A 23,101-nucleotide genomic window follows, 5' to 3' on the forward strand; every position below is an offset into this window, starting at 1 on the left:
TTTATCCAGTATTTGTAGAGTTATTTCCCTTGACTTAGTAAAAAACGTTTCATTATGTTGTTATTTGTTCCTTGAGTGCTTGAGTGAGAATCAACCAACTTTACAGGAATAATGATCAACATCACTAAATTACAGGAATAATGATTTACATCACTGTGAAGCTATGAACCTGGGACTTTTATGAGGATTTTTTTTCAGTTTTGTTAGAGTTATTGCCCTTGACTTACAGTAGTATAAATTTACAATTTTTAACTTGTTCATGCATAGCTAAAAAATATTAATGTTTTCTTTTATTTCATTCAGCCAAACATAAATAATTTATCATTTAACTCCATAATTAATATCCTACAGGGATAAAATATAAATAAGAAAGACAATATAGGAGTGGCTACTACAGGTTCACTTTAATTTATCGAATAATTTACAATTTTCAACTTGTTCATGCATAGCTCAAAAAGTATATCACTTGTAGGCCTGAATGTTTAAAAGAATGTTGGTCAGCATGTGTACTTATGCACCTTGGGGTTTACTTGTGAATTTATTCAGTATTTGTAATGTTCTTGCCCTTTTCTTAGTAAAAGATTTTTAGTTTTCAAAAAAATATTTGACCTAGAGTCATAAGATTGACAGAACAGTGGCGCGTAGGGGGGGACCCGTGTCCTATGGACACATTCCTAGTTATTCAAAATGTTTGTCTTGTTTTATTTTTTATTAAAATTATATGTAGTTCAAACAAATTGTGAATGCATGAAAGCATCTGTTTTACTTGAAAATTTTAGAACCATATTTTCAGTTTCAATCAACAAATATCCAACATTTGTATATTTACAATTAAAAAAATCACGAGAGACAGTTAAAGAGATGTCATTCTCATTGACACTCTGATTTCATTTTAGTAAACAAATCCTGGGCAATGAGATATTTTAGGTAGCTGTGCTATTTGTGGGTAGGTCGCGGGAGTGGGGAACAAACAATATTTTACATTCAGGGGTAAGCCTAAGTTTTTAGGCTTGGTAGGAACATTGCCCTTCCCCAGATAATGGCACCAACTGATATTGAGGTAATTAGATTTAAAGCTAAAGATGGCATAAAGTTTAACTTCCTTTAAATATGTGTAACATTGTAAGGTATAGTTTATGTAACTCAGAAGGAAAAATTCTGATTGCCATTAGTTTTAAGATTGGTCCATTTGATTATACGTTCAAGGTCTCAGTGACATGTTAACTCATTGTCCCAAGGTTTTGAACATTTCCAGGGACATTGCTTAGATTAGTAATTAAGCATTAGTTTGGAATTAATAAGGTCTAAGGTCCCAATGGCTTAAGCATACTATCCTTCATAACCAGAAACCCATAAGGGGTTAGCTCAAGTTCATACAATTTGGTTGGAATTAAGATATCATTTATTTCCTTCTACAATATTGGCCATCTTCACACTTCCTCTTCCTGTTAAGACAGCATGGATTGAATAAAAAATAAAACTATAACTGTAAAGAAGTCACTGGTGTACAATTTTAAGAGTAAGAAAAAGAAGATATGCTGTTCATTTGAAAATATTTTATTGTTGTTTTACTGCCAATGTTCAAATACATGTTTCAATATATCAGTGTTTTTGTTATTTTAACAACATTCCAAAATGTGTCCTGAAACGTGCTAAAAGAAGTGGAGTGTAAACTAACATTGAAAGGTATTTGTAAAACATTGTTACAATCTGTGATCTTATTTTAATTTGAAAAAAGTACATTTGACATCAGAAAATAGAGAAATAAAGAATTCCTGCAGAAAGCCCAAAATGACAAAATTGAAACTGTCGCATGCTCTATTTGGTGAGCCTGTTGGAAAGTGCAAGTTACCTTCCATGCCCCACTAGCACCAGCTTTAGCAGAATTCAGCATTTGAACATAAAGTGGTGAAATTTATGGTTTTATGCCATACCGGTGTACATAATCCAGAGATTAGGATTTAATTCTTGGCAATCTTATTTTCAGTGGAATGCAACTGTTCATTGTTAACAGAATAATATTTACACAGGTTGCACTGTGTTTGTATTGGAATAAAATTTTCATTAGTACATTATTTTCCATAATGTGCACTTTTACAAAAGGCTAACATAAAATTCAGGTCTTGAGTGATCATTTTCAAAATTATAGGCATCAGAACTTTAACTTGGTCCTTTTTCCATTCTTGTTTGCTTATAAATTGAAGTATAATTATACATTATCATATATCAAACGGTTGAGTCTGTAGATGTTAAATATGTATTGGCTTTTGCATGCAGTTGACTGCTATTTAATCTGGTAACACCCTATACATGTTATTACACCAGATTGCCAAATTATATTTCTTTTCATTATAATTTCCTAACACAAGACAATTTGGTTTGGAGCTCAAAACGCCTTTAAAATCCACAAAAAAAAAACTTAATATAAGCCGTTTTGAAAAAAAATCATATTTCAACATCTATAATATAATACAGATTGAGCACCAAAGCCCAAGTGTCTGTGTTTCATAATATTTACATGACGCACACTACTGTATGCCATATTACTACGATTAAAAGCTTGGCAATAGGTACGTATTATTTCTGGTACGAACCGATCATAAAGAACGGTTAATTTACCGATTTCAAATAACCACAGCAACCGTACGACATAGACATGACAAACGCTCCATCTTCTTGTTTACTGTAGATCTAGTGAGAGTCTCAGACTTTTTTCTTTTTCCGATTGTTTCGTAACGTCTTACGAGGATATAAGCTACATTCCTTAGCTAATAAATAGCTTTTCATATCGTTTATTAATTACAAAACATAAAATAAAATTGCATCCGTCATTTATATTATATCTCCTAATATCGGGGTCGCAAGTTTGTTGACGTTTCTAATTATAGCGTTTCCGAACTTGTTTCTAATTATAGCATTTCCGAACTTTTCCGTATGCAAATGAGTTAATTCCGAATGAAACCGATCGGGCCCGAGAGCTTTTACAAATGGCGGGGATTTCAAAAACTGGCGATATTATATCCAGTTGCATCCGAGTGTTTCGGCGAAATAAGATTAAAATTGTATAGCAGTTCATCATTATTGAGGATATACTTATGATTTAGGTGATAATTTCTGAAAACTAAGTTGTAGGGTAAAATATCATCGTTGAACGGTATTATAACTTTAAGGTATAATCATCATGTTTGACTTCTAAGAACGTCATAGATAAATATTGAATAAAAAACATATTATGAGAATAAAAACTATGTTTGCTACAACATGGAAAGTTAAAGTGTTAAAGAAGATTCTGTTGTGTCAATAAAAAGCTGTCCTGCTTATTTTGTATAATGAACTTGCCCTGCTTTAAATTCAGAACTGTTTATTGTTATTAAGAGGGGTGCCATTATAAAGTTCAGCAGTAAACAGAGTAAAGTCCTGTATGACAGAATAGACGGGGACTCGGTCTTGATTCAGTGCTGGTGGTATTTTCAATCCTGGCATTCAATTATAGTGTAAATGAAAATTGCAACTCAAAACTTGCCAAAACAAACATGAAATAAATTTTGTAATAAGGTCAAAAAATTACAAGATATATGAAAACAACAGCTTACCATCAGAATCTGATTCACTCGCACTGTCATCTGATGACTCTTTCAAATCAGACATTTTGTCGTCACTGACCTTACTTCCATCCTCATCCTTAGGTCTTACACCATCATTGGTCCAGACAGGTTTTACACTAACATTCTGATGGACCTCCAGAAATTCATTAAACTTAGGATCATCCTTAACCTGAATTTAAGACAATAAAACTTATTAGCAAACATTGAGTTTTATTTGGTTATTTCAATGAATAATTAAACAAAAAGATAACAAAAGTAAAATTGTAATAAGGGCCAAAATAACAAATGGTTCTGATGCAGCTAAATTTCAGAGAGATGGACCACGGCCAGAATTTATGTACTGTGTGATTATAAGTGGCAGGAAATATATCAGTTGGTAGTCAGTTGATACAACAATTTTGATCATTTTTCATTTCTTTTTGTCCAAAATAATTGATGAAAATTCGATGTCTTGGAGGTAGGCTTTGATTCATGATCAGGGACAACTGTCTCTCTTAATCCCTTTGAGCCCCTTTGCTTGGACTTTTGAAAACCTAAATTACATTCAATTCTTTGAATGATAAGCAGATGCTATAAATCAACTATTGGAACAATTTAAAACACAGGTTTCCCATATCTCAGAGGTATCATTTTCATGACCAATACATAATGTGTTATAAGACAGACCAGACCTGATGTCTACATATATTTGATGTATCATTCATGATATTATATAATTAATTGAGCCGTGCCATGACAAAACCAACATAATGGGTTTGCGACCAGCATGGATCCAGACCAGCCTGCGCATCCGCAAAGTCTGATCAGGATCCATGCTGTTCGCTATCAGTTTCTCTACTTGTTATAGGGATTGTAAGTGAACAGCATGGATCCTGATCAGACTGCACGAATGCGCAGGCTGGTCTGGATCCATGCTGGTCGCAAATCCATTATGTTGGTTTTGTCCTGACGCGGCTCATATTAATATAACAAGTATCTCTGTAATAATTTATACACAATTTACATGTATACTTCTACTAGGGGGACTATACACACTTAAAGTTCATTACTTACATCATCTAATAACTCATCAACAATCTTATGGTCTGCTTTCTTATTTTTCTTCTTCTTTTCATCCTGCAATAAATCAAACAGTTAAGCTACATTATTTGTATATATATTTCTTGTATCTTTATTAACTGCAGCACATTACGTTGTACAAAATTAAAGTAACCCCCGTAGCAAAACAAAAATTGAAATTTGTTAAAAACAGTAATAAATATGCAGTGCAAGACAAGTTTGGACATGGCAGACAAGTTAATACAATTCATTAAATAAATACAAAATTCATTTTTATACAATTTATTTTATATTCTTTATTTTCACTATGTCAAGATAGCGTTTAATCATTAAGAATACATGTGTATGTAACAGCTGTATATGAACAGTCTGTTCTGTGTAAAATGCTTTGTTTGCTTGGTTTTAAGGCCGATTTTAACAGATTTTTGGTCATATCTCATCAGTCAGTCCTTGCGAGTGTTTTTCCCTGATAACAAACCATTAATTACCAATTTATCTGCAATTGACGTACTGCTAATCTCACATGACTTTTAAATCAGCAGTCAGAGACAAATTACTATTAGGCACAATGTCTAAGATCAACTGTAACATAGAAATTCAGCATTGCCCTAGGATCAAAGCAGTGAGCCCTGGCTGGACAATGTAAGTGTAAGATGCATTGCATAATTTAAGAATTATTGATTAATGATTTCCAAAATTCAGTAATTAATTACCTTTTTAGGTACATCTTCTTTGGAAGTTTTCAAGTTGGCTTGGCCAGCCGAACTATCTTTTGCATACTTGCTCCATGCCCTTGGTTTGTTTATGTCCCCAAAATCTTTAGCAATTTCAATCTGAAACAGATAATCTTAAAAAAATAGACATACATGTTCTTACAAAATAAATAATTTTTTTATTTAGTATGTTTCCTTTGTATTCAATAGCAGTTCCTTTTGTCTTTGAAGTCACATGTATTTACTTGAGCAAAAAAATTTAAACGGAGGGCCAAAACAGTGAAGTTTGTGTTGTAATAGTTTTCTAAATTGGTCACTAGTGAATACCAGTGGGACCTTGCTGGATGCAACAGATTCTACCAGTGAGACCTGCACAGACAGCTCAGCAAGCATATCTCTGTTCACTATTCATCAAGTTATGCAAATTTCCCTAATAATGGTTAAAATATTAAGTATGGTAAAGGTTTAGAAATTTTAACTCAAACAAAAACCTCCTGATAGAATTCTGGAAACAAAGTGATCCCTTGGAAGCATTAATCACAGCAAAATCACAAGAGAATTGCAGTCTCGGTTTGATTGAGTCTGTACATAAGGGGTAACAAATACGTGCAACATCCCTCATGCCCCCTAGCACTGGCTTAAGCGGTACTCAATTCTCAACACTTCATAGTGCTTCTAATAGAAACATAGAAACCAGAAAAAGAGGCTCAAAAACATTTAATCCCAAGGATCTCTGCTTTTCCAGATTTTTTTAAACCATTATACTTTTTAATTGAGATTTTTCCTTCTTTACAAAGAAGGTTTTATCCTTATTAAGGTCATTGTTACACAAAGACCAGTCAATACATAAGGCCATTATTTTTTGATATTTCGGTTTACTGACCCGCCGACTCCGTATTTTGGGAAAATGAAAAAAAAAAAAAAAAAATCTGCCCCAAAAAAATTTTGTGTTGTCTTGAAATACGCCGCTAATAAAGTTAAGATGTTAGTTAATATTCTATCGGGATATATATATCTCATCTTACGACTTTTCAAACAAACGTCAAGAAAATTTTTCACGGTAATAATTATGAAAGAATGTCTGTTAAATGGGGCAAGCCATTCTCACAGAATTATAATGAGGCTTTGATCATATTTCATCAATACAATTAAGGTGTCCAAATGCGTAAAAATGTCAAAGTAAACAACTTAAAAAAAAAACAAAAAAAAAACAAAAAGCCAAAATTACGTAAGCAGCAGAGCGAGTGAAATCTGATGCAATTGACAAGATCAGTATTTTCAGATTTACCACAAAAAAATAGTCTTTAAACGCAGATTGAATACAGGTTTTCAAACAAACAAAATTTAAAAATGCACTTACTATTAATAGATTTTTATGTCAATAATTGACCAGCTAATTATCCGATAAAAAATATTTTCACATCGGGCAATATTAAAATTGAACATGTGTAATCTTTTCTTGACAGTTTTTTTTTTAACTGAGTGCAAGTCAGCTGAGTTTCGGCACCTTTGATGATTCAGATTACACAGCAGTGTGTAAACATCAAAGAATGACAGATTCTTTTGAAGGGCTGGCTTGCCACTTGTCATTAGTCATCGTGTGTAGATTTCATGTGTGTTTTTTAAACAATGGCAATGTAAGCAAAGTTTTTTTTTTGTGTATTTAGACAATCTTTGGAATAGACAATCGGCGATCGATGTATTTAATTTCATTGCTCTGGTAAGTACTATGTATATGTATGCACCACATTTAAAGTTATGAAAACCTTTTTTTTTTTTTATTTTCCCGCCGCTGACCCTACCTTTTTTTGGAAAAAATCAGTAAACCAAAATATAAAAAAAAAAATGGCCTAACTTGAGAAGTTATATTATCTTTATTCTGATATTCTTGAAGTGTTGCTGTACATCCCTTCCTTGTTTACACTTTTTAAAAGGAAAAGTGAGTATACATGTATGATATAACATACCACAATTTTAGAAGCATCAATAAAGGTCTTGTTAAATTGTTTTAAGGCTGATTGAGCTTCTTGTTCTGTTTTGTAGCCAATGAAAGCAAACTTTCTAAACACTCCATTCTTAGTATACTTCAAACTACAGTCTGTAACTGAGCCAACTTTGCCAAAATGATTCCTTAACTTCTCTTCCTTTATCTGAAATATTGAACAACATTTTATATAAGTTCTGTAATTGACATCATGCCATCTATGGGTATAGAATAGATGGATACCAAAAATAAGCTATTTTCACGAAAATTAGATCGCAGCTATGAAAATAAGATTTATTTTTGAAATAGTGCATTTATCTGTTTAAATAATTATGTTAATTATATATATATATATATGCATTCTTCCATTTGAGCTATTTGCGTATGATGGTATTTCCGGCTCAAACTTCACTTTAAAAAAAAATATTTTTTTGTTCTGAAATTTTAATTTGCTGTAGAATCATTCAAAGAATGCATATATATATATAATATAATTAACATAATTATTGAAACAGATAAATGCACAATTTCAAAAATAAATCTTATTTTCGTAGCAATCTTATTTTCGGTATCCAATCTATACCGAATATCTAGTATTAAAATGACCAGGGTTCTCACTAGGATTTTCAAAATATGGCAACAGAAATTGTGTACAGTACTACTGTTAAAATATCTGCCTAATTACCATGGGGTATAACGTATATTTATATTGCTTATTAAAATAACATGTGATGTTTTTTAAGTATACATATATCACTGGCCATATGCAACCTGTAGTTGTACACAATAGACGCTCAGCTTTGTTTGTGAAAATTCTGATGATTCGAAAAAGGGCAATGTTGATAGTTTACTGTCATAACTTCATTTACATGATTTCTATTCAAAATGTCTTTCCAATCAATAGGATTAGAGCATTAAAATGACAGTCCAAATCAAGTTGTCTTGTTGTTGTTGAAATTTTGTCAACAAAATGAAAAACAAAGGTAAATAACCATAAGTGAAATTAGATCTTTATAAAAGTATGATTAACTAAAAAAATAATGTATGTCATTGGACAACATACCCCACTCGGCAGATTCTTTACAATTAAACGAGACATTTTCAAGACAGAAATATCCGTTTTCACTTTATCCAAGAAACATGGTTCCGGTCATGACTAAACTGAAATAAATTTCGCAATATTATTGTTGTCGTCTCGAATCTCAAAGTTATAAAATTTTAAACAAGGAAATATTTGTTGATTTGTAAAAAAATATATTCTATGCCAATTTCAGTCTGTGATGGCTTTTAGTTTCGGTGAAATAAAGATTTACAATGGCAAGTTTAAAACAATTTAAAGACTCCGTTGTTTAGAATACGAGTTACCTCCCATTATTTTCTCAACGATTTCGAGACGTTTCGGCCCCAAGACGTATCGGCCCCAAACTACCCAAGACGTTTCGGCCCTTTACCAAATCGGCCCCAGAATAACTACTGTATTTTAAACCGATATATTAATAGCATTTCAATAAAAAAATTAATCAATTAATATATATATATATAATCATTTTGTATAGAAACTAGATTATTATAGTAGTAGGGGGAAAGTAATCAATACAAACAGAACAGAACATAAACTTTATTTGAAAAAATATAAAACACAAACAAACAATTATCAACCATATATAGATAATATTTTATTTGAATGATTAAGAAGCAAGACACAAAACAATACCGCCAATTAGCATAAAGTATAAACAGTTAATTAGTTACACTTTGAAAAAATTACGTATAGTTTAATTTAGATCAAAAGATAATGTTTTCTAAGGAAAAATTGTAAGTAACTTTCTTAATCCAGAAGTTTTAGTGGTTTGTTTTGTAAGTAAGTAACCGGCCTTTATTGTTTGTTACACCTTTAAAAACATCAACGTAAATCTAAATGGTTCAAGAGATCAAAAGATAATAAATAATTATTCAAAGAATTTCCCTCGATTCAGTATAAAATGTTTGAATTTCTTTGACTAAAGTAATTCTTTATGTCATAATTATGATACACAATATGTGAAAAATGGTTAACTTGCCATACATACCACTGTCAGTGACGGAATATAACCAAACAGGAAGAAATGTATACACAATGTCACATTCATAGATGCATGTCTTCAATGTAGAGATGGTTAATTGTACCACGGCACACCCCCTCCCCTCCAAAACATTTTCACCATTGGCTGGTATAATAGCCTTTCAGAAGAAAGAATCCAAATAGCAACCAAATAAAAACAAAAAAAATGTCTCAACACCTTAGAAAAATTGAACTGTTTTCACTTGTTTCTTAAAAGAAGTGACAGATTATGATCAAACACATGTTTAAAATCTGAAAAGGCATGAAAAGTAAAAAAAAACAACAAAAACAAATAAGTTGTTTAAAAATCATTTAGATGTAAGAAAAGCACAGGTCAACTTGTAAAATTTCAATGGCAAGGAAACCATGAAAAAAGTTTGGAATTATGAAAAAAAGCTTTATTTCTTTGAAAGCTTGATTTGACTTACCCGGTATTTAATATGAAATTAGGCAAAGCCTATGGACGGGAAGTCGGTTAAAAAATTGTTCATTTTCCCATTTGGTATTTCATGTACCACTTCTGTTTTCACTCGGGACACTATGTTATTATTGATCCAAAAAGTTGTGATTGTTCCATTATCGGATAACCCAGCCTATTATCATTGAGTTACATTTAATATAGTGGCACCCTATTAAAACTGAGACTGAAAATTATATTGATAGTAAGAGAATTCTAATTATTTTTTAATTGTTTTTTATTTGATTTCCTTTTAAATATACATCATGTCATGTGTAGTCTATAGCTGGACAAGCCAAAGCCCAAAGGCCCTTCACTTCCCTGTATAAATTAAATTCTGTAGACCATCAATTCCCTCTTACTTACTCCCCATTCTTAATCTATATTTCAAGCTTTTAACACTATGAACATGTACAAAGATAAATAAATAAATATTCCAAATATGGTAGTTCACATAGCCATTCTATCAAAATTTTACTAGCAATTATATCTGAAGTTCATTAAAAACATTGGTCTAAAGGTAAATTGAAAATTTTACATTTATAATTCTATGTTTATCCTTTTACAGATTTGATTTTATAGCAATATCCTTGCTCCTACTGAGATTTTGAACTCAGAACTCCTCTTAGTTTGCATGAGTTATCAATAAACCAGAGGTGTTTTACCAATTGAACTATAGGAGACATAGGATCTGACAGCCACAGTGTTTATAGAAAACTATTCATCTTTCTACAAATTTAAAGAACAATATTAACATGATAAAATAAATATAATTACAGTATTTTGGCTGGTATTTGTTACTACCTTACTTTTAAGCAGTGATTATTTTCCTATATTTTACAGCCAAAAAAAGACTTTTTCCTCAAAATGCTATTTTTCAACTGAAATGCCCTATGCACATTATTCACCAGAACCATGGCTTAACAGCAGCTGACTTATATGATTATCAGCTTGTTGATAAAATTCATTGACAGAAAGTTGTTATAGATAGCCTATGCCATGTATATTAAATGGAATTGATAATTTAATCAAATGTGTAGGTGAATTCCATTCATAGTTGTTGGAATTTTATTTATTATTTTTTCACTTTTTCTGATTTATCTTGCTATAAAATATATTTTTCCCTTCAGAAAGCCAAAGATTGTTTTGAAAATTGACAAAAACAAAAACTGTGATGTGGTATCAACAAATTGACATTGACATTCATAATCATTAAATGAGTATTAAACTGTTGGAAAAAATAGTGAAAGATTATGATAACAGTCTATAGACTATATGACCATTTTTTTGTTGCTTTTCATTATCCTAACATGATAAAATAAATACTGCCTTTCTATACATCTGAAGAATTGTAAGAAATGTTTACATCAAGTTCACAATAAATTTAAAGTAAATTTCAACAATATGTTTCATGTGCACATAAATTATCCTAAACCATTATTGATGATAGCATGGAATTATATTATCAGTCACACTAGTTGCTCACAAGGCTTCAAGCAAGCTGGTGGATTCAGGAAAAAAAAAATGAAGTTGGCAAAATCTGTTTAAATACATGCAATTTAGTCTGTAGGTCAATCTTCCACTTGACACTTTTACATTTCGCAACAATAAAAATTCATCACATAACAAATCGCCATGTGTTTAAATACCTTTTTCTCACATCCATAATAGGGCATTTTCAAACTGTTGCTGAAATCCCTATTAATTATTTTCCATTTTAAATTTCATTCCTTTAGTTAATTTAACTCAATTTTTGCTTTAATCATACAATAGCAGTGTAAGAAAATTAGGATTTGAATCGACTAGGCTGGTCGGACTACCAGATTGGAATATTCACTAGCCCCCAAAGGCATTTCACTAGCACCATTCATTTGTTTCAAAACAGTTGTTTATATTGCCTCTGAAAATACAGTAGCCTGGGTTGGGCTTGTTACTGTGAGAAGTTGGTAGCCCGAGGAGAAATTTAGTAGTCAGGGGCTATCAGACTTACTGCTAATTTGGAACACTGCAATAGTGAATTATTATTTAACTCTGGCCAAATTGTTATCGTGGCATACTGTTAATAATTTCTTGTGGGAAAGTACCCTTATCACCAGTGATTCAATAATAAATAAATTTTTAATGTCATATAAACAAAATTCAAAAACTTGTTCCTCCTTTTCTCTCTATTTTGGCTGAAGCTTGAATCATTTATTTCATTTTGAAAGGTCAGTGAGAAATAATAAAAATAAGGGGAGCCAGTGGGCCTGGTGTTAAGGTGTCTATGTTTCAACCTATGGATCATGGATTTGAGCACTAATCTGGTCAGAACCATGTTTCTTCACATGACACAAGTACTGGTTGGTTAAAGGAAGTAGACTCTTCTTGCCTATAAGAAATGTATATCATTTTCATGATGGACTGGACAACCATAGGAAATAACATTTTAAATTTTGAAAAAGGGGAAGAAAAAAAAATGTAAAAATAAAATTTCCCTGCAGGAAACTGTCCTGGAGTTTTGTGCTATATAAGGGTGTAACACAGGAACTTGAAATTCTATCAAATAACCAAATATTAATGATAATATCCAAATATACCCCCTATATACTATAAATAAATTTATTTATACTGTATAGGGGTTTTTTTGGATATTATCATTAATAATTGATAGAATTTCAAGTTCCTGTGGGTGTAAAAAGGGAGAAAACACTGTTTTTCTTGATGTTTTATAAATTTAAACCATTTTGAAAATAAGCCACAACCATTTTGAAATAAAATCTTATTTCATATAAATCTTTGAATTATATGGGTCGAATCGGTAATGGGACGGATCCTGAATCAATGGCTTTGATTACATTGAATTATTCCCAACAGGGGCTAAAATAAACGGGTCCTTACTAAACACTGCTAAGGACTGCTAAGGACCGCTAAGGGACTGCTAAGGAGCCACAAAGGACTACTAAAGAGGCACAAAGGACCATTCAAATACCTCCTAGGCCATTTCTTATAATTACATGGTATTTATTTTTAGTGGAAAAAAAAATTATAACTTTAAGAAAAAATTTTAAAAATATGATTTTTGGTGAAAAATTTTATGAGTTGTCGGACCGCTAAGGACTGCTCAGATACATAAAAGACTGCTAGGGAGGCACAAAGGACCTTAAAAATACCTCCTAGGGGCATTCTTATAATACAGGTAGTATGTTTAGTGACAAAAAATGTATTATTTTAAGAAAAAATTCATTTTAGTGATAAAATTTATGTTTTTGAAGAGTTGTCGGACCGCTAAGGACTGCTCAGGTGCACTAACAACTGCTAGGGAGGCACAAAGGACCTTCAAATCCCTCCTAGAACATTCTTATAATATAATGGTAGTAAGTTAATAGACAAAAATGTATTATTGTAAGAAAAAAATATAATTTTGGTGATAGAAATTTATGCGTTTTCGATGAGTTGCAGGACCGCTAAGGACTGCTCAGGGTTTGCGAAAAGGACTACTAGGCAGGCACAAAGACCTATAAAATATTTCCTAGGGAGGTACAAAGACGCTTAAAATAACTGTGGGGGGCATTCTTATAATTCATGGGTAGTATGTTTAGTGACAAAAAATGTATGATTTTAAGGAAAAAATATCATTAAAGTGATAAAATTCATGTTTTTGAAGAGTTGTCGGACCGCTAAGGACTGCTCAGGTGCACTAACAACTGCTAGGGAGGTACAAAGGACCTTCAAATCCCTCCTAAAACATTCTTATAATATATAGGTAGTAAGTTAATAGACAAAAAATGTATTATTGTAAGAAAAAAATATAATTTTGGTGATAGAATTTATGCTTTCGATGAGTTGCCGGACCGCTAAGGACTGCTCAGGTGCGAAAAGGACTGCTAGGCAGGCACACAAAGACCTATAATTTTGATATTTCCTAGGGAGGCACAAAGGACCTTAAAATAACTGTTGGGGCATTCTTTATAATTCATGTAGTATGTTTAGTGACAAAAAAATGTATATTTTAAGAAAAAAATATCATTTTAGTGATAAAATTCATGTTTTTGAAAGAGTTGTCGGACCGCTAAGGACTGCTCAGGTGCACTAACAACTGCTAGGGAGCACAAAGGACCTTCAAATCCCTCCTAGAAACATTCTTATAATATATAGTAGTAAGTTAATAGACAAAAATGTATTATTGTAAGAAAAAAATATAATTTGGTGATAGAATTTATGCTTTCGATGAGTTGCCGGACCGCTAAGGACTGCTCAGTACACAAAAGACTGTTAGCAAGGACCACAAAAATATTTCCTAAAGGAGGCACAAAGGACCTTAAAAATAACTGTAAGGGGCATTCTTATAATCATATGGTAGTATTTTTAGTGACAAATAATATATGTATAATTTTAAGAAAAAATTTCATTTTAGTGATAAAATTTCATGTTTTTGAAGAGTTGTCGGACCGCTAAGGACTGCTCAGGTGCACTAAACAACTGCTAGGAGGCACAAAACCTTTACAAATCCTCCTACAACATCTTATAATATATTGTAGTTACCTTAATTAGAACAAAAATGGTATTATTGTGACGGAAAAAAATATAATTTTGGTGATAAATTTATGCCTTTCATGATGTTTTCGGACCCAAAAGACGCTCAGGGGGAAAAAGGCCCCTTGGCGGGGCAAAACCTAAAAATTTTTCCTAGGGGGGCAAAAGGACCTTAAAAAAACTTTGGGGATTTTATAATCATTTAGTTTTAGTGAAAAAAATAAATTTGGGAAAAAAAATCATTTTAGAAAAAATTTCATGTTTTTGAAGATTTGTCACCGTTAAGGATGCTCAGGTGCACTAAAAATGCTGGGAGCAAAAAAGGGACTTAAAACCCCCAGAACTTCTTATAATATATGGATAAGTTAATAAAACAAAAAAAGTAAAGAAAAAAAAAAATTTTTGGTGATAGAATTATCTTCATATTTCCGGACCCTAAGGCGCTCAGGCAAAAAGGACGTTCAGGCACAAAACCCCTAAATAAAATTTCCAGGGGGAAGACTTTAAAAAACTTATTCAAAAAACACACACTTTCACAACCTTTAAAGAAGTAAAAACCATATATGACTTAGATTTCATTCCAAAAAATAGTACTTGTGAAATCTTATTTGTATATAACTTATTTATCTCTATATTTTATGTATTGAAAATAAGTAGACATAGAAACATTAGGTCCTGCAGAGTGCACATTGCCTGCTGCACAGTAAATGGGCAAATTATTTCGAACAAACAAATATAATGCAGGCTTTTTTTTTTTTGAAAATATATTGCATTTGCAATTACTTTGTTAGGTTTTCCCAAATGCCAAACTTAATTAATACATTAAATGTGCCTTAAAGTTTTTTATAATAGCATGACTCAAAATATAGATACAGACATTGTTATACCCTAAAAATTGCCCAATTTTATATGTAAATGTAATACATAAGCATCTTTTTTGGTTTTTTTTTTTTGGTTTTTTTGGTGATAGTGGAGTAACCACCACTATTATCTGTTTCATTTTTCTTACTTAATTATTTTTACATGCACATAGAAAATGTAATGACCTTTCCGATGATATATATCACTTGGTATAGGTAATCCTATAATATAATATATTTAAAATAAAATGTGATGAAAAAAACTAAAACACCCCCTCACCCCACATAAAGTATCCAATTGTGAAACAAATGCGCATTACTGGCATGACAAAACCATGTTACTGGTGCTTATTGATAGTCTAACAATGAAAATGTTACAAAAATTGCCATTTTCTCCGGGCAATTATGTAACAGTTGTCTGTAAACATCCGTCCCTATCATCAGTATTAAATTTATATGAGCTGCGTCTACGACAAAATCAACATAGTGCGTTTGTGACCAGCATGGATCCAGACCAGCCTGCGGATCCGCGCAGTCTGATCAGGATCCATGCTGTTCGCTATCAATTTCTCTACTTGTAATAGGGTTTGTAAGCGAACAGCATGGATCCTGATCAGACTGCGCGGTCGCAAAGCCATTATGTTGGTTTTGTCATGACGCGGCTCATATGGTGCTTACTTAATATCACAAAGGGAGTTTTACCCTAAATCTCCAAAGCAACCGATATTATTTTTTTCTACGAAAATTATTTACATAAAATAGATTATATGTTACTCTAACCTTCAGTGGACCAACAATTTATCAACATAATATTAAAGCTTAAATGAATTTCGGACACATATATAGAGGATATTGAGTGAGTGTAGTTTAATACTAAATTTATTGAAAGAGTTGAATAAAATCATATTATGCGAGCCTCTGGCGAACATAATACTGTTTTATTCAACGAGTTCAATAAATTTAGAATTGAATCTACACAAATATAATATTCTATTTATCACATATACAAAATAAGAACAGTGAACTGTTAAAATGAGTAATTCTACAATGACGCGCCCATAGTGTAACGCTATGTTTATATATAGCGCAAATGACGTCATGTCAAAGTGTTATTACACTAGTGTAATATCGTTTTTATTAAATGGCTTTATAACACTCCCGCGCCGGGGTTTATGTGATAAAAAAATATATATATAAATATTTTTGCGACGGACGCGCCCACAGGCGCGTTCAGAGCTATGTAATCTACACATGGGATTTCGTTGGGTACAATCGCGCAATGTGTCCTCAACCGAATAACAGCCCACGAAATAGTACATGAATTTGATCCTATGAAACTCCCATACTTCGTCGGGATATCTTAAAAACTTCCATATTTAGCCTTTTCAATTTCAAATTAAGTTATCCAAGTTAAAATATAAACGTATTTGATTGATTAAAACACTGTAGCCCCGTAGTATTATTGCGCAATTATGCAAATAACTGCTGAAACGATTTACCGCTGTCGAAAAAGTAGGACAGCAAATTATGCTTTAGTTAAGGAGTAAGCTCATTAATTCATAGAAATTATAAGCAGGAAATAAATATTTCCCCATTAAACAAAACATTTTTATTAAATGATCAAATTTTTTTTCATGATTTTAGAATAACTGGCGCATTAATAAAAGAAGAACTCTTTTCGTGACTCATACCACGGGTTTAGCTGAATATTCAGCAGTTATTAATAAATTAGACTACAGTGCAATGGTTAGTATTATTATTATCTATTTTTGAAAATGCATGTAACAAGGGAGTTTTTCAACACTTTACCACCATATATTCTTTCATGGTAATCTTTATTGAAGGAAGTTATAATATCAGTTCTACTTCCGATTCTTGAGTTTTGTTTACATAAATTTCTAGGTCACGATATGAGTTAACCTGCTATGAGATTATAATAGCCAGAAGATAACACTATTCTAAAAATAGATTCTGCATCATCTGTGCTGACTTTCGGACGAGTACACATTATACATGTAATAAACCAGCGGATACTTACTTTGTTTACATGCAATACTTTATGAAATTCTATACAATTGTAAGAAGCAAACAAGTTGAAAATGGAATTTAGTGTGAAATTGAAAGGGACAGCTAAACACTGTAGTGCTTTAGTGACGTAAATGAAAAAAAAATACACCATTAATTGCTGATGATTTTAACCAAAAATATTTTTAATGAGACATATCCAAGAGAAATAAAAATAAAAATGACTTATATTTTATTGTCTACAGAAGATAACACTATTCTAAAAATAGATTCTGCATCATCTGTACTGACTTTCGGACGAGTACACATTATACATGTAATAAACCAGCGGATACTTACTTTGTTTACATGCATTTCTATGATATAACACGCAGCAATTCTAATTAACATTCTCACATGTATTATGTATTATGATTGAAGTTTATTTGCATGGTTTTGTTTTAGACAGTTTTTTTTCTATTTACATATCATTTCTTGGAATAAATCGATAAGGACACTGATTTACAAGTTTGACCAGAGTTTTAAGGCATAAATTTCATTCTGTATTTAAAAATTTGGACTTGTTCTGCTTGAAAGTAGAAAATCTGAATTATATCAGAATGGGACACATAAAATATATTGCTCTACAAATCTCGAACTTGTATATGGAACAAATTTTCTCTGTTGTATCTTTTGTGTTTGTTTTTTTTTCTAAAAAAAACCATAATGTCTCTCCGGTTGCATGTCCGTCGCATTCAGTGCTGCAGCACTTTGATTTTTTAAGGAACTGAAGTGGACAGATGTAACAGAAATGAGCAAATGATTCTTTTTATAATAACACTAAACTTATCTTGTTCGATATGGAAGTAGTTAGCCTTGCAACTGTACATAGAAAATATTTCACACTAAAATTAAATAGAATAATCATAACAGAATAATCTTATCAGGCTATATATTCACAGAAAACTATTAAAGTAGGATATATAGAATGTTGAAGTGACATTGTGGTTAAAATTAATCAATGGTTAAAACATAGATTCTTTAAGATCATTCTTTTTACTTCAATAAAAAACAAATCATCTATCCCAGCCCCTCATAAAACAGTGGGATAAGGATCCTAACTATAGACATACAGAAGGGGCTGGCACATTATTGGAAGTTAACAAGCTGTATATTGGGAGCTGTGTATTGTATATTGGGAGCTGTGTGATATATTACAAACCAGTGGGGTGCCAATATAGGGTGATATACTTCAAAACAGTGGGAGGGACTTTCTGTTAGAGAATGCCTATTAAGTAGGCTGTAGATCAATTAAGTCTAAGGATCTATTGAACATCATTTTTTTATTGGCCAAAATATATAGTCAATGAAAAAAAAACAACCCAAAAAAACAAATATATTTCACCACCCTGAATAAAGTATTTGTCCCCATATTCCAGCACATTGTCATATCACTTGACCAATATAATTATTATAAAGAAATGGAAGAAGATCATAAGAAAAAGGATTTTAATATATGGTTATGACCCCAGTAATGAAAAAGTGATAATAATTAAAATTTGTTTTGTTAAACAAAGTCCTAAACAAAATATTTTGACTCTATAAATTTTAATGAATGATCAGCTGTCCATTTTATACTGAAAACATTGACATAGAGAACTATCAATACTGGGAAATAATGAACTTATAATAACACTGAATCATAACAACATCTTCATATAATAATGTTACTGACATTTCACATAAATAAAAATAAAATTTCATCAATTGGTAGTAATAAATTACAACATTTTAAAAGCAGAATCTGTAAATTTTTTTAATGAAAAATTTTTATTTGTTGGTATTTACTATTTTAGTAAATAGAAATTTCAAGCTTATGACAACTTATAATTTACTTCAGCCTGTATAATATCTATTAAAAACATAAATCTGATTATATCACTATATATTGTTTTGTAAATATATATAGAAAGTTACTGTCTGTATGATAATTTTCTTTAACACAATGGTAATACATTATCTGGAAATAAAGAATCTTCCTTTCATTATCAATTGTTCTTATTTAATTTCAGAAAACAGTTCATTCAAATGTCTATGCAACTTTTTCATTTTGAAATACAAAAAGAAAGGAACTCCTTGATCAAGGAGCTTGATTCTATGTATATTTTTGCTGAAATTTGTTCTATTTTGTTTACATTAATTGAACATTATGTACCTATTTAAAGCAAATAAAGCTATTATCATTATATAAAACCAAAATCCAGGGACTATGAGATTTGAACATCTAGTGTAACATTTCCCCAAAAATGTAACAAACGCCCTGTCCACTGCGGTGTGACTTTTTGGGGTTTTCTAAACAAAAAATGATTAGAAAAGGTCAATAGAATTTTTTAATGTTTTTTTTAGGAAATGTGTTTTGCAATATTTGATCATTAAGAATGATTTGGTGTTTGTATCCTTGTTTTAAGATTGACAATTTGCAGAATATTTCATCCAAATAGTTATCCTTTTCTGTGATATTTTTAATAACTTTATTTATTTGAACATAGATAGTCCATTTACTGTGGGCAGAAGGGACAATTTGTTCAGAGCAATTATACAAACATTTTCAACCCTACATGTAATATGAAAAAATGCGATCGATTCATAATGATATGTGTTTTGTATATATAATTCTTTTTTATATGTGCTTTGTACATTTATATGTAAAAGTCAGGATCTGTGTTCATGTATATAGATGTTTTGATATGTTGTTTAAGACTGGCTTTTATTATTGATATGTGCTTGTATATAAATATGTATACTGGCATTTTTGTCAGGGTAATGTCTTTGTATATAGATGTTATGATGTGTGTGTTAGAGACCGGCTTCATATGTGATATATGCTTAAACATAAATATGTATACTTGCTTTTTTGTCAGGGTATGTCTTTGTATATAGATGTTATGATGTGTGTTAGAGACCGGCTTTCATATGTGATATATGCTTAAACATAAACATATCAAGTCCTTTTTGCACCTGAGCAGTCCTTAGCGGTCCGGCAACTCTATCAAAGCATTAATTCTATACCAAAATTATATTTTTTTTTTTCTTACAATAATACATTTTTTGTCTATTAACTTACTACTATAATATTATAAGAATGTTCTAGGGAGGGATTTGAAAGTCATTTGTGCCTCCCTAGCAGCTTGTTAGTGGCACCTGAGCAGTCCTTAGCGGTCGCGACAACTCTTCAAAAACATGAATTTTTATCAGCTATAATGATATTTTTTCCTTAAAATTATACCCATTTTTTTTCACTAAACATACTACCATGAATTATAAGAATGCCCCAACAGTTATTTTAAGGTCGCTTTGTGCCTCCCTAGGAAATATTTTATAAGGGTCTTTGTTGCCTGCCTAGCAGTCCTTTTCGCACCTGAGCAGTCCTTAGCGGTCGGGCAACTCAATCGAAAAGCATAAATTCCTATCACCAAAATAAATATTTTTTCTTACAATTAAATAACATTTTTGTGTCTATTAACTTACTACCATATAATTATTATAAATAAGAAATGTTCTAGGAGGGACTTTGAAGGTGGCTTTGTGGCCTCGCCTAGCAAGTTTGTTTAGTGCAACCTGAGCAGTCCTTAGCGGTACGACAACTCTTCAAAAACATGGAATTTTTATCACTAAAATGATAAGTTTTTTTCTTTAAAATAAATAGCCATTTTTTGTTCACTAAAAAAACCATACTACCTTGTATTATAAGAATGCCCTAAGGAGGCTATTTTAAGGTCCTTTGGGGTGCTTCCCTAGCAGTCTTTTGTGTATCTGAGCAGTCCTTAGCGGTCCGGCAACTCATCGAAAGCATAAATTTCTATCACCAAAATTATATTTTTTTCTTACAATAATACATTTTTGTCTATTAACTTTTACTACTATATATTATAAGAACAAAAAAAAATCGGTTCTAAGGAGGGATTTGAAGGTCCTTTGTGCCTCCCTAGCAGTTTTGTTAGTGCACCTGAGCAGTCCTTAGCGGTCCGACAACTCTTCAAAAAACATGAAATTTTATCACTAAAATGATAATTTTTTTCTTAATATTATACATTTTTTGTCACTAAAACATACTACCATGAATTAAAAGAATGCCCCAACAGTTATTTTAAGGTCCTTTGTGCCTCCCTAGGAAATATTTATAGGTCTTTGTGCCTGCCTAGCAGTCCTTTTCCGCAACCTGAGCAGTCCTTAGCGGTCCGGCAACTCATCGAAAGCATAAAATTCTAAATCACCAAAAATTATATTTTTTCTTACAATAATACATTTTTTTGTCTATTAACTTACTACCATATATTATAAGAATACGATATTCTAGGAGGGGATTTGAAAGGTCCTTTGTGCCTCCCTAGCAGTTGTTAGTGCACCTGAGCAGTCCTTAGCGGTCCGACAACTCTTCAAAAACATGAATTTTTATCACTATAATGATATTATTCCTAAAAATTATACATTTTTTGTCACTAAACATACTACCATGAATTATACAAAAATGCCCCAACAGTTATTTTAAAAAGGTCCTTTGTGCCCTCCTAGGAAATATTTATAGGTCTTTGTGCCTGCCTAGCAGTCCTTTTCGCACACTCCTGGAGCAGTCCTTAGCGGTCCCGACAAAATAAAAGACACTTCAAAAACATAAATTTTATCACTAAAATGATATTTTTTCTTAAAATAATACATTTTTTGTCACTAAAACATACTACCTTGTATTATAAGAATGCCCTAGGAGGTTATTTTAAGGTCCTTTTGTGCCTCCCTAGCAGTCTTTTTGTGTATCTTGATCAGTCCCTTAGCGGTCCCGCCCGACAACTCATAAAATTTTCACCAAAATCATATTTTTTCTTAAAATTATAATTTTTTTTTCACTAAAAATAATACCATGTAATATAAGAATGGCCTAGGAGGTATTTGAAGGTCCTTTGTGCCTCTTTAGTAGTCCTGTGTGGCTCCTTAGCAGTCCTTAGCGGTCCTTAGCAGTCCTTAGCAGTCCTTAGCAGTGTTTAGTAGGACTGAAAATAAACAGTCCTCTAATGTATTCATTAATATTATGCCTTTACTTATTTAACATATTACGGTTTTGAAAATAAATTTCGCAAATATAACCTCTCGAAAAAGTAAAAATAACAGAAATATTACTAAATTTCTGTACGCTCTTCAGCCACCAGCAGCCATATTTGTTTACATATATCGATTAACCAATGAAATAACTGCATTCGCTGGAGGTTTCCTGTCGTACTTTTTAGAAGTTCGCAGGGGACCAGTCTACGACTGGGGCCGATTTGGTTTGGGGCCGAAATGTCCTGTTTGCTTCTCAACGCCATTTGTAACCAAGACCAAAGTTCGTTTTGTTTTTTATTTATTTAAAAATAAGCGATAGGTCATATATTAAGCTTTTCAGAGGGAAGCAGTGTTGGTTTTACATTTCCAAATTAACCAACATAACAAGAATTCTTTTATTTGTCCTGTCATTTTATGAGTAGGTTGAAAATTATCAGATAAGATGATCTCTTATTTTTTAATTTAAATTTAACTTAAAGCAAATCCCCAACTGACTACATGAATTCCTAGTCTAAGGGCTTTTATTTCAGCCTTGACTTCAGTTTGTATTGATCATAAAATGCATGTGATTGGGTGAAATTGCCAGTGTGAAGATACTTTTTTTTGTTGTAAAATCACAGTTGTTGCAAGAGTTACGTGTATAAGGCTACTTCCAAATACTTCCCTATTTTTCATGTATTTTCCCTGCTACATCGGAGATCTAAGTCTCTGA

At 31.7% G+C, this 23,101-nt stretch overlaps 1 protein-coding gene across 1 annotated transcript; it reads right to left on the bottom strand.

Annotated features, from left to right (window-relative positions):
* Nucleotides 1–1,398: 1,398 nt before the first annotated feature.
* On the bottom strand, nt 1,399–8,527 carry LOC132721459 (probable RNA-binding protein 19). Its single transcript, XM_060705766.1, has 6 exons — nt 8,425–8,527; nt 7,345–7,527; nt 5,378–5,497; nt 4,659–4,721; nt 3,594–3,774; nt 1,399–1,445 (listed from the first exon to the last, which is right to left on the bottom strand). The coding sequence occupies exons 1-6, from the start codon at nt 8,458–8,460 to the stop codon at nt 1,399–1,401; spliced, it is 630 nt and encodes a 209-aa protein (XP_060561749.1). The 5' UTR covers nt 8,461–8,527.
* Nucleotides 8,528–23,101: the final 14,574 nt, after the last annotated feature.

Source organism: Ruditapes philippinarum, unplaced genomic scaffold (assembly GCF_026571515.1).
Source record: "Ruditapes philippinarum isolate M1 unplaced genomic scaffold, ASM2657151v2 ctg6809_1_1_1_1, whole genome shotgun sequence".
Classification (NCBI taxonomy): domain Eukaryota; kingdom Metazoa; phylum Mollusca; class Bivalvia; order Venerida; family Veneridae; genus Ruditapes; species Ruditapes philippinarum.

Coding starts and splice junctions, on each gene's coding strand:
- LOC132721459 (XM_060705766.1), bottom strand. CDS start 8,460: ATGTCTCGTTTAATTGTAAAGAATCTGCCGAGTGGG. Junction 4,722..5,377: donor AAGAAGATGTACCTAAAAAG/GTAATTAATTAC, acceptor GATTTATTGCAG/GATGAAAAGAAGAAGAAAAA. Junction 1,446..3,593: donor GAGTGAATCAGATTCTGATG/GTAAGCTGTTGT, acceptor CTGTCTTAACAG/GAAGAGGAAGTGTGAAGATG.